Source organism: Engystomops pustulosus, chromosome 1 (assembly GCF_040894005.1).
Source record: "Engystomops pustulosus chromosome 1, aEngPut4.maternal, whole genome shotgun sequence".
Taxonomy (NCBI): domain Eukaryota; kingdom Metazoa; phylum Chordata; class Amphibia; order Anura; family Leptodactylidae; genus Engystomops; species Engystomops pustulosus.
Window position 1 is genome coordinate 211189920 of NC_092411.1, and position 13813 is coordinate 211203732.

General features: G+C 38.5%; 1 protein-coding gene across 2 annotated transcripts in view; it reads right to left on the minus strand.

The window, feature by feature from the left end:
* Positions 1–13813, minus strand: part of CFI (complement factor I) — a 40354-nt gene that overhangs the window by 11816 nt on the left and 14725 nt on the right. For both annotated transcript variants that reach the window (XM_072119304.1, XM_072119303.1), the window contains exons 9-10: positions 11204–11304; positions 9129–9232 (exon numbers count right to left, since the gene is read on the minus strand). In XM_072119304.1, coding sequence (XP_071975405.1) covers positions 9129–9232; positions 11204–11304 — 205 coding nt within the window. The remainder of the gene's footprint in view (positions 1–9128; positions 9233–11203; positions 11305–13813) is intronic.

Sequence of the window (13813 nt, forward strand, 5' to 3'; positions counted from 1 at the left end):
TTTAAATTCAACCAGGTTTCATTTAAGGTTTTTGATTTGGTCTTGATAGAGGGAGCTATTTGAGAGCCTAAGTTGGGAGCTTTAGTGTAAATAATAGGTGGTTTCTCCGGTAAAAGTGTGTGGAGTGTTCTATCATTCTTCAAAATGTCCCAATGCTGGGTAATGATTTTCTGTAGTTTTTTGTATTGTGTGTTGTATGGAAAAATAATTTTACTTTGATTCTCTCGTGCGGTATCTAGTGAAGTTTCTTGTGAAAGTGGGATTTTTTCTTTGATCAAATCCTCTCTTTTTAATTGTCTCGCTTTTGTTAAAGCAGAGGATAGTATTGTAGTGGTGTAATTCTTTTCTTGAAACTGTACTGTTAACTGGTTAGCTTCTTCCTCAAATTTTTCAGTGGTCGTACAATTTCTCCTTAAGCGTCGATATTGACCAAAAGGTACATTTTCAAGCCATCTAGGAAGATGGCAACTATGTTTAGATATATAACTGTTTTTGGATGTGGGTTTTATGTATGTGCTGCATTCCAACTTGTTATCCACTATATCAATTTGCAAATCTAGAAACTCTACCTTTGTTTTGCTTATATTAGGTGAAAATTTCAAATTGTATGTATTTATGTTCAATGTTGAAATGAAATCATATAACTCTATCTCACTTCTGTCCCAAATCAGGATGATGTCATCTATGTATCGATGCCAGAGCACCAGGCCGTCGCCAAGCCTGCAATCTACAACTTGCTCCTCCCAATAAGCCATGAACAGATTAGCAAAGCTTGGCGCGAACCTGGTGCCCATGGCCGTACCGGATATCTGTAAATAAAAATCCCCTTCAAAGTAAAAATAATTATGTTCTAAGATAAATCGGATACAATCCAATAGAAAATTGATTTGTTCGTCTTTTAGGGAAACTGTTTTTCTCAAATGATGTTCCACCGCTTCAACACCTAAGTCGTGTTTGATGCATGTATATAACGAACTTACATCTAATGTTGCGATGGTCCAATTTTGTTTCCACTCCAAATTTTCTAATATCCTTATGATTTGAGTGGTGTCTTTCAGGTAGCTTCTTGTTTTTTTCACATATGCTTGGAGGAAATGATCTATATACTGAGAAAGATTTGCTGTTAGGGATCCTATGCCTGAAACTATAGGTCTTCCAGGGGGTTTGAACATGTCTTTATGGATTTTAGGCAAACAATAAAAAATGGGTATTCTGTAGTGTTTATGTAAAATATAATTATGTTCTTTTTCTGTTATTACTTGTGCTGATAGAGCTTTGTCGACAAGAATGTTTAATTGTTCTGTGTAGGAGCTCTATCAGCACAAGTAATAACAGAAAAAGAACATAATTATATTTTACATAAACACTACAGAATACCCATTTTTTATTGTTTGCCTAAAATCCATAAAGACATGTTCAAACCCCCTGGAAGACCTATAGTTTCAGGCATAGGATCCCTAACAGCAAATCTTTCTCAGTATATAGATCATTTCCTCCAAGCATATGTGAAAAAAACAAGAAGCTACCTGAAAGACACCACTCAAATCATAAGGATATTAGAAAATTTGGAGTGGAAACAAAATTGGACCATCGCAACATTAGATGTAAGTTCGTTATATACATGCATCAAACACGACTTAGGTGTTGAAGCGGTGGAACATCATTTGAGAAAAACAGTTTCCCTAAAAGACGAACAAATCAATTTTCTATTGGATTGTATCCGATTTATCTTAGAACATAATTATTTTTACTTTGAAGGGGATTTTTATTTACAGATATCCGGTACGGCCATGGGCACCAGGTTCGCGCCAAGCTTTGCTAATCTGTTCATGGCTTATTGGGAGGAGCAAGTTGTAGATTGCAGGCTTGGCGACGGCCTGGTGCTCTGGCATCGATACATAGATGACATCATCCTGATTTGGGACAGAAGTGAGATAGAGTTATATGATTTCATTTCAACATTGAACATAAATACATACAATTTGAAATTTTCACCTAATATAAGCAAAACAAAGGTAGAGTTTCTAGATTTGCAAATTGATATAGTGGATAACAAGTTGGAATGCAGCACATACATAAAACCCACATCCAAAAACAGTTATATATCTAAACATAGTTGCCATCTTCCTAGATGGCTTGAAAATGTACCTTTTGGTCAATATCGACGCTTAAGGAGAAATTGTACGACCACTGAAAAATTTGAGGAAGAAGCTAACCAGTTAACAGTACAGTTTCAAGAAAAGAATTACACCACTACAATACTATCCTCTGCTTTAACAAAAGCGAGACAATTAAAAAGAGAGGATTTGATCAAAGAAAAAATCCCACTTTCACAAGAAACTTCACTAGATACCGCACGAGAGAATCAAAGTAAAATTATTTTTCCATACAACACACAATACAAAAAACTACAGAAAATCATTACCCAGCATTGGGACATTTTGAAGAATGATAGAACACTCCACACACTTTTACCGGAGAAACCACCTATTATTTACACTAAAGCTCCCAACTTAGGCTCTCAAATAGCTCCCTCTATCAAGACCAAATCAAAAACCTTAAATGAAACCTGGTTGAATTTAAAAGGCTTTTTTAGATGCGGAGATTGTATTTGTTGTAAGAAAACCACTTTTACGAAACGCACTCAAAAGGTCACTTCATCCAGCAATGAATCAATACATAACATTAATGAACTCCTCACTTGCAACAGTAGTGGAGTAATTTACATGATAATATGCCCTTGTCAAAAACAGTATATTGGAAGGACGATCAGACCCCTAAAAGAGAGAATCGCTGAACATTTAAGGAATATTAAGAAAGGTTTAGAAACCCATACTCTGTCAAAACACTTCAAAACAGCCCACAACATGGATACAACACAATTAAAATTCTGTGCGATACAATCAGTAAAAAAAGACTGGAGGGGTGGAGATTATATCGCTAAAATGTCCAGAATGGAATCAAGATTCATTTTCACCTTCGACACGATGGCACCAAAGGGTCTCAATGCAGAACTTGAAATATTTGGTTTTTTATAAATTGGATGGAGGCAGCCGTAACGCAGGCAACATTAGTCGGGCTGTATACCAGCACATGTGGCCCCTTCCGGCTTCCCCCACCCATTATGAAACTCATGAAAATCCCCCAACCGTTTTTCATATATATACATATATTATTCATTATCTATAAGCATCTTTTGCACTGAACTATGTGCACAAAAAACATATATATATAAAAATACCCTACAGAGAATGGTGTCTTCCATATATTTTGAAACTATGGACACAAGATTATATCGATTAGTCGACAAAATAGAAATTTGGGCAATATTGTTACAAAATCCTCTTCCCCAAAAAAACTCCCATTTTACACTATTACATTAGTGTCTGTATATTATTCTGTGTATATTTTTGGTGACATTTTTATTTAATATGTCTGTCCAACATGAATATTTACAATTTTAGTCTATGACTTATGGTCTTTTCAATTAATGTATTGAAACAATGCAGCATTATCCGAAAAAGAATTGAAACACATCAAAGTAGATTGATCCAGGTCAGGTCTTTGTAATTTAACCCAATCCGAAAAATCCAAACCGGATAATTCTTGAGCCCGGAAGGGGTATTTAAGGAAGTGTTCTAACATGGAGGTTTTAAATATAGAGCTACTGAGGAAGAAGCATCACGCTTCGAAACGCGTCTAGCTACTGATTTTATGACTCATTTGCAATAACAATATCACCTATAAAAGAAAAGAAAAGACACTCACTTGAGAAAGTTTACAAACTAAAGTGCACCACTTGGAGCCTCAACTTGAAAGACTACATCCATTGACGAGCACGACCGCACCCAGTGAGTAGCACGGCACCATCTGTGACACAGTACAGTCACACTATTTGCGACACAGTTCAGTCGCTCGATCTGGATTAGGAGGAGGAGGATCCATTCAGTCTAGCGGATGCGTGTGGACTAACATCCCGCAACGCCTTGAGATCACGCTTTCAAACGGCGTCCACAGACTCCATTACATGTGGAAGGCCGCTAACCACAATATATGTGGATATCTGGATTGTTTTTTTTCTCCACCCCGGCACATCGAGAGCAGCAACATAATTTTAAGGACAATCAGAACCATTGTTGCCAACCAACCGTGAGTGTCTATACCTCTATTTTAAATCTCGTAAAAAGGCGAAAATATATATGAGTCTTTACAGGTGTAGGGCCCTGCATCCTGTTTAAATAGCAAAACCTCCTGGATATCAATTTACTATACAAAGCTGAATTTCGCTTTTTGATTTTGGACTTTTACTTTTTACTTTTTATTTTTTATTTTTTATTTTTTATTTTTATTTCTAGGACTCACAACTTTGGACATTCATTATTGATTATTGTTTTTTGTCTTTTACTTTTTGGACATTTTAATAATTATTGTTTTTTGTCTTTTACTTTTTGGACATTTTAATATTTCTTCATACATGCAAGTTCAATTGATTTTTGTGTAACGTTGTTTTATCTGATATCCACAGTAAACATATAAGTTTACAGTAAACACAAAAGTTTACAGTAGACACAAAAGTTTACAGTAAACAAATAAGTTTACAGTGGGCACATAAGTTTGCAGTAAACACATAAGTTTGCAGTAGACACATAGGTTTACGGTGGACACACAAGTTTACAGTGAACATATAAGTTTACAGTAAAACACATAAGTTTACAGTGGACACAAAAGTTTACAGTTCACAGTGAACACACCAGTCCACAGCAAACACATAAGTTTACAGTAAACACATAAGTGTATACACACTTCAAATTTGTCAGAGCTATCGAGCAATAATCAAATTCCAGTACATGTAGTAATTCAACCATCTGTTATTATATCAAGACCATTGTGAATGTTTTTATCTATACTTTTTATCTATACTTTGAATGTGGTATTAAATATTGAAATATTGTGATTCACTTCCGAGACCGTTTTTGAGCGTGCCCACATACACAAAAAACTTTTTTCGAATTTTCTCATTGGGGCCCTTTTTGGTGTTAAGACCCTTTGTGGCTGCACCCAAGGCGGTGTGACAGAGATCAATAAGTGCCACTAAACCCACTGTATTAATTATATGTCTGGGGCGGGGGGGGGCATTATTCTATATCTAGGGCTGGCAGGGGGGCATTAATTATATGTCTGGGGCGGGGGGGGAATTAATTATATATCTGGGGTGGGCAGGGGGCATTAATTATATGTCTGGGGCGGGCAGGGGGCATTAATTATATATCTGGGGCGGGCAGGGGGCATTAGTTATATGTCTGGGGCGGGCTGGGGCCATTATTTTTATGCCTGGGTCATAGTAGGAGCTCTATCAATACTGGGTTGGGTCGGTGGTGGTGGTGGTGGGGGGGGGGGGGGTTAAAGGAGAGAAAGAAGAAATAAATTATCTCTCCCATTACAGTTACATTATGGGGCACTATTTGTGTGGTACTAATATTGTAGGGGGCTCTATTACAGTATTTGGGGCACAGTATTGGTGGTAGCAGAAGAAGGGACAGTTAAGGGACAATAGGAACGTGCAGAACATAAGACGTCTGTGTGGTAAACTCTGCAGGAAAGCTGTGTACCTGGAGGAAGAGACAAGGTGATGGTGGAACTAATGGAGAAGATGAGGAACGAGTACAATCCGGGGAGACGTCACCTGATGTCACTGGATGCAAAAGGTGAGGATCTCATGTGTTTTCTGTAGCTGTATATGATAAATACTGATTTTTTTCATGTTCGCTTCTGTGTATATATGTAGTATTATAGTGGTTATATTCCTGTACACAGGGGGCAGTATTACAGTAGTTATATTCTTGTACATAGGAGGCAGTATTATAGTAGTTATATTACTGTACATAGGGGCAGTATTATAGTAGTTATATTCTTGTACATAGGGGGCAGTATTATAGTAGTTATATTCTTGTACATAGGGGACAGTATTATAGTAGTTCTATTCCTGTACATAGGAGGCAGTATTATAGTAGTTATATTCTTGTACATAGGAGGCAGTATTATAGTAGTTATATTCTTGTACATAGGGGGCAGTATTATAGTAGTTATATTCTTGTACATAGGGGGCAGTATTATAGTAGTTATATTCTTGTACATAGGAGGCAGTATTATAGTAGTTATATTCCTGTACATAGGGGGCAGTATTATAGTAGTTATATTCCTGTACATAGGGGGCAGTATTATAGTAGTTATATTCTTGTACATAGGGGGCAGTATTATAGTAGTTATATTCTTGTACATAGGGGGCAGTATTATAGTAGTTATATTCCTGTACATAGGGGGCAGTATTATAGTAGTTATATTCCTGTACATAGGGGGCAGTATTATAGTAGTTATATTCCTGTACATAGGGGGCAGTATTATAGTAGTTATATTCTTGTACATAGGAGCCAGTATTATAGGAGTTATATTCTTGTACATAGGGGGCAGTATTATAGTAGTTATATTCTTGTACATAGGGGGCAGTATAATAGTAGTTATATTCCTGTACATAGGAGAAGTATTAAAGGAGTTATATTCCTGTACATAGGGGGCAGTATTATAGTAGTTATATTCCTGTACATAGGGGGCAGTATTATAGTAGTTATATTCCTGTACATAGGGGGCAGTATTATAGTAGTTATATTCTTGTACATAGGAGGCAGTATTATAGTAGTTATATTCTTGTACATAGGGGACAGTATTATAGTAGTTATATTCTTGTACATAGGGGCAGTATTATAGTAGTTATATTCCTGTACATATGGGGCAGTATTATAGTAGTTATATTCTTGTACATAGGGGGCAGTATTATAGTAGTTATATTCTTGTACATAGGGGGCAGTATTATAGTAGTTGGCTTGTATATGGGAGAAGGTATTGTAGTAGTTTTATTTTGTATATAGAAGGCAGGATTGAATGTGTTATTCTAAATGTGTTATTGTAGCATTATTCCTGTACATAGGAGGCAGTATCAATATATTCTTTCTCTGAATTCTACATGTATGGCACAAGGGAAAGGTAATTAAGGCATAATTTACTGATCGACAGGTCACAATCCTTGCACATTCTATTCACTTACTAGCAAAAGATGTTCTTGTTTTGCATTAAGGCCATCTACCAACAATTTGTCTGTTATAACTCCACCCACATTATCTGACCACACCCACTTCTTTTGACTCCGCCCATAAGATGGGGCCACTTTTATATTTTTTTCCAGGGCCATTTTAAATTTCCAGTCCGCCCCTGCTTGGCAGCCATGCTGTCCCAGCTTTCCCAAGTTCCTGAATGCTATAATTGTTTTTTCAGCAAAACCACTCAGCTCAGGGATTAACCAAGATATGATCCTACATCAGTGTAGCTACAGCATTCTCAAGGTATGTTTGCTTCATAATGCAGCCAATCAAACGGTAGGTTTCCTTTAAGTAATAACAGTTTTCTCTGTCCCCTGGAGTAAACCCAAATGAGCCGAGATTGAAATTAATATATAAAGTAGTATTTGCCTCTTCCAGGCTGCTCTACGCAAATCAGCGTAGTGTTCTCTGTGACAAGTTAAAAATTGCTGTATTTATACTGTCACTCTTATTCCTGTACTTGCAGGACAGTAAAAAATGAAATGGTAAAATAAATAAACATTCAGATCATCTCCTCCAATAAATAAACAAACAAAATAAATAAACATGCTTCACTGTGTCCAGAAATGCCTGATTACAAATAATTATCCCATGTGGTGTATGGCGTAACAGGAAAAAAAATACTGCTTTTTTGCTCTTTCACCATAAATCAAAGGCCATACAATTCCTAAAATGATATAATTGAATCAACTTTCCCTGCAAAAATACCCTTTTCCCAGTGTAACATGGTGATATTTTTAAGGTGTTAAAGCAATACAAAATACAGAAATATAAAAATAACAAAAAATTTTTGCATATGGAATCTCTGTGATCAAGACTCAAGAGGATGTGTTTTTTGAAACGAAGCCCATAAGAAAATGGCATAACTGCATTTTTTTCCGGCAACTCCACCACATTTGGAATTTTTTTTTACCTTCCCAGTACATTGCATAGAATATAAAAAGTTGCCACTGCAGAGAACACTTTATTCCACACAAAACGTCACTCTAACCTCTTACTGCCGATGCCTTTTTATAATTTTTACAATTCTATTTTTTAACTCTCCACCTTCTAAAAGACATAACTTTTTATTTTTCTGTGTAAAGAGCTGTTTGAGAGCTTGTTATCTGCAGGATAAATTGTAATTTCTAGTGTCAGTAATTAATATTCTATGCAATGTAACGGGAAGCTGTAAAAAAATTCCAGTTGACAAAAAATGCAGTTGTGTCATATTTTTAAGGGCTTCATATGTACGACTTTCGCTATGTGGTCCTAAATGATACCTCTCCTTTGTTCTCTGGGACAGATGTATTCTTTGGGTCACTTAAATGCCAAATTAATATATTTCTGTTAGGTTTTAATACCTTTAATAAAAATTTTCCCATACCGCCATATTCTGACACCAATAACCTTTTCATACTATAGTGTATGGAGTTGTGGAAGGTGTAATTCTTTTGTGGGACAGGCTAACACTTTTTGGACTATATGATCTCTATTCGAATAGAGGGCGCTGCCGGGAGTGGGTCGCTGCTGGCGACTACTTTTCAGATGTGAAAAGTCGGAGGCTGCGTTTATTCTAGGCCAGGCATAGAATACCCCAAGCCTTCTAATGTATCCCACAGCGAAAATGGGTATGATAAATATGCCCCCTTGTCTCCTGCTGTGGCAGCCATGGGATCCTTGGTAAAGGTCTCGCTACTGATCTGTGCCCCCATTACATCATGTCGCCTTTTACTGCTGCACTTAAATAGCGAATGGGTGTAAGCTTAGGGTGTTTGCTCTATTTATTTGGGTTACAACTGACTCCCACTCTTATGATGTGTGGGGGAACAGGTGAATAAAATTTATTTCACAATATCCCCTGACTTTACTTTTCAGTTCTCGAAAAAACTCCTTTAACTTTGGTGAAGATGAATAAATCACCACAGACTTTCATACCCATCATTTAGTTAAAAAACAAAATGTAGTCAGAAATGAAATTTATATAAAATATTGCACCTGACACAGTGAGCAGCTGTCAGTACCCAGCAGCCACCTATATAAATTCCCCCACAGTTGATTTTGGTCCCATCCTTTATGGCCACTTGCCATGGAAACTGATTCTGAAATTAGAAAACAACATTCATGGAATTACTATATAGTATTGCAGCAGTATTGCAAGTAAACTTATGGACTGAAAATAGTAACACACAAAACAAGATCTCCTTTTCTGATTACAGATGCTGATGTAACGCAGGTCACTGAGCAATCTTATGTCCTCCAGCATAAACGTTAAGGTAACATGTCATGATAAAATTATGATTTCATTTAGCTCTTACTGGTTTAATTAGGTAGGTATCAGTATTAAGCCACTAAAAAGAAACAAAACCGTAAATAGGCTTTGTACACAGGGGCATAACGATCGCAGACCATGACCGGGCTCACTGGTAGAGAAAGGCCCGCAGCTCTGCTGTGTGCAGCACTTATACACTGCACCCACGATTAGCGAACAGAACACATGCGGGCAAGCTGCGGCCTCCTCGTGTGACATTCAGCGCACTGGTTATTGCCGGGTAGCGTCTAGAATGGAGTTGCTCCTAGTGGGTGTGATGTCATGGGAATGGGTGGAGCCTTCAGTAAAAGGGTGTGACTTTCTACACTGTCTCTACACAGTGCAGTAAGTAGAAGAGCGTATAACGCCTGTCTACAAGTTGTGGGGGAGAGAGAGAACACAAGGGTAGTGTGTGTATATTTGTATCGAGGTAACGGGGCCTGACAGGAATGGATGTGATGTGTGAAATGAGGTCAGATGAACTACTACAAGATATGTATGTTACATGGGACTGTGTGTCTGGTAAGGGCTGAGGTTGCATGAGGTTTATATTGCATGGGACTGTATGTCTGGGAGGGTAAGGTTTATGTTACATGGATTGGATGACTGGAGGGTTAGGTTTATGTTATATGGGACTGCATGTCTGGGGGTGAGCCATATGTTACATGGGACTGCATGGCAGGGGGGGGGGGGGTTACATTACATGGGACTGCATGTCCGGGGGCAAGGTTTACACTACATGCAAAACAGAGGGAACTGCCTACCTAAGTCAAACCTTCATACATCATGTACAGTACAGACCAAAAATATATAATTCCACATGTGGTAATTCATAGTTTTGATGCCTTCAGTGTGAATCTACAATTTTATAGTCATGAAAAACTCTCACAGAAAACTCTTTGAATGAGAAGGTGTGTCCAAACATTTGCTCAGTACTGTAAATATATGTAAGTTTTATATGGGTGTAATAGCTACATAATTATATGCACCGTACTGTTCCGTAGCCCGTACAAAGGTAGGACATGTCCTATCTTTCTACGGAATACGGCGCCGTGCGCTGTGTATTCCTATGGAGAGGGTCGGGGGTGAGCAGCGCTCAACTTCTCCTCCTCTCCCTGGCGCTTCCGCGTGCCCTCTGTGCTACGGTACTGCTAGCAACGGCAATGTGAATGCCCCCTTAATATGTATGTAACTTTTATGTGTGCAGTGGGTACAAATTGTATCTGTAAAAATTAGGTAATGGGCAGGGTGGTGCACCTAACAAAGGAGGGGGCAGGCAGGGGAAGAAGGGACATGAAATGTAAGAAATGTTTACATGGTACCTATACATGGAACCAATCTATAGGTTTGGTTATTAGTAGCTGGTCAGAGCGGGTGTGGCACTGGGTATTCTAGACCACCAATTCATTTAGACCAGGGGGAAGTGGACAGGTCAGTGCACATGATGAGTCCCAGTGGCTGGACTACCACTGAGCTGTCAGTGTTGGAGGGTGATAGGTTTGGTAAGTAAGCTGTATTGAAGCACGCTATTACTTCTGGTGTTTTCACAGAGCATTACCAAGATTAGATTTGTAGTAGATTTGTACCAAATTCTCAGCTGTAAGGAGTATTAGAGCCCTATGGTTTTCAGCTTCTGTATGTAACAGGAATAAAATAAGAAATAAAATTCGGTTTTTATTATACAATCATTGGAGTGCCCTTTTTCCATGCCAAAAAAAAAAGATTTGCAATCACTTTCACATATTATATAAGGAAGTTGTACCTTTTCAGCTTTATGTCCTCCAATGATTCTCTTCACTCTTGTGTGCTCTTTAGACACTCCACAGGTAAGCTTAGAGATACTTTCCTTTATGAGTCTTCTCTCTTTAGGATACAATATATACATTTACTAAAGAAAACAATAAACAATAAATAGTCATACATATAATACATTGTTCTGTTTAGTCCATGTGAATAGCCCAGTTCCATATAGTTCCCCTTTTCTTAAATTAGTTTTCTGGCTTATATAAATTGACCGGCCTATCGATAGAATATGTCATGAATATCAGCTCAGTTTGGGTCCCATACCCCACCGATTAGCTGCTTCTAGCTGCCTCTGGTATGGACTTGAGATCATGTGAATAAAAAATGCAGAAACAACACACCTATTTTAATTATATATAACAGTTGAGTTCCTATTAACTTTTTGTGTTTTGTAAGTCCCTGTCTGATTTGATTCTAAAAGTTTTTACAAGAACCTATAAAGCCTTGGCTTATATGATCACTGTGTCGGCTCTACACAGGCCCCTTGTTTATCAGCTATGTCTGAAGTGTGTACTTACATAAGAAAAAATGATTCCCAACACATATTGTGAAATAGATATGGTATTATAGATATGGTATTATGGCTAATAATATGTAAAAATATATGTTTTTAACATATGTTGGAAATAGACACAGCTTTATTCTGTTTTTTTTTCACTGATGACTGCTACAATTGTGTTTGTTAAAGACAAACATACACTGCATATAACTGGGACACTGCAATGTATATGCTGAATATATCATTTCCTAACCCACAGTAAACTGTTGAGAAGTACAAAGATGATAATCTACCTGACAAAACTTTTATTTGGATGTCTTACAGCAAGAAGGAGAGCTTTAAACTTCTATGTATTTCCATGTAGATTAGTGAAGCATTTGATTGGCAGCATGTGATATGCAATGACTAAGCTTTCCTTGTTGTTTTTAGCCATATTATTGTGCACTGTTGTTACGCTGTCATCAAGTACAATGTTGCCCAATATACTATAGCTTCTAGAGACACATCACGTATGCACTGCCTGGACTTGGCACCGATTTGTTTTGTCATATTTAGTAACTCAGAACTATGCCAAAGGCATGGTCCACTGAGGGAATTTAAAGGAAACCTACCATCAGAAATCTACCTATTGAGATTCCCAAGCGCGGCTACATAGGAAGTGAAGGAGAGCCGCGCGCATGGAGAGCGCTGAGCGCGTACCTCCCTGCGCCGGCTATAAAGTTTAAAAAGTGTTTTAAACCGCGATACAGCGGTTTAAAACACTAACACAAATAAGCTCCGGCACCAGCTCACCCTGAGCGGGTGCTCGGTATTTTCTTCTGAAACCTGCCACTTCAAGTGGTAGGTTTCCTTTAAAAGGTGGTTATGCAGTGGACATTAAATTAAAGGGGGGCTCTGCTATGGACATTTCATTAAAGGGGAGCTCAGCTGTAGACATTTCATTAAAGGGAGGCTCTGCAGTGGACAATTTATTAAAGTGGGGTTCTGCTGTGGGCATTTCATTAGGGAGGCAGGCTCTGATGTTTTTTTATCATTTCATAAATAGGGGTTTTAGTGCGGACATTACATTAAAGGGGTTGTCCGAGTTCTGAAAAAAAACTAAGGGTGGCCGGGAGGGCGCTGCTTAAAAAAATAAAGTCCTACTTACCTTCCGGTGCCCTCCGGTATCCAGTGTTGCTGTCACTCCGGGCGCCATGTAAACAAACATTGCCGCCGGAGCTGCGCTGGATTCAGCTTCCGGCCGGCCGCCGCCGGGCACGCCTACCGGTCCCTATTCACAGCATTGTGAATGCGGGCCGGAAGGTTGTCGGGTCCGGCCGAAAGCGGTGCTCCGGCAGCCATGTTTGTTTACATGCCGCCCGGAGCGACAGCAGCGCTGGATACCGGAGGGCACCGGAAGTTAAGTAGGACTTTATTTTTTTAAGCAGCGCCCTCCCGGCCACCCTTAGTTTTTTTTCAGAACTCGGACAACCCCTTTAAAGGGGAGCTCTGCAGTGGACATGTTAAAGGGGGGCTCTGCTGTGGACATTTCATTAAAGGGCAGTTCCCCAGGGAACATTTCATTAGCAAGGGGGGCTCTCTTGTGGGCATTTTAATCAAGGGGAGCTTTGCTGTGGAAATTACATTAACCCCTTAACGAACAGGCCCTTTTTTGTTTTTGCATTTCCATTTCTCACTTCCCACCTTTCTAACTTTGTTATTTTTCCATGTAAAGAGCTGTGTGAGGACTTGTTTTCTGTGTAAAAAATGCACTTCATAGTGACAGTATTTAATATTCCATGCCGTGTACTGGGAAATGGGAAAAAATCCAAATGCAGTGAAATTGGTGACAAAATTCATTGGCGCCATTTTCTTGTGGGCTTGGATTTTACGGCTTTTACTGTGAGCCTGTGGGTCTGTGCGATCATGGGGATATCAAATTTAGATTTGATAATGTTATCATACATTTACAAAATTGAATCTGGCACTAATACTTTTTTCATACTTCGGTTTCCGGAGCTGTAGGTGGTATCAATTTTTGTGACTTTTAATGACATTTTCAATGCTACCCTTTGAAGGACTCTACGACCT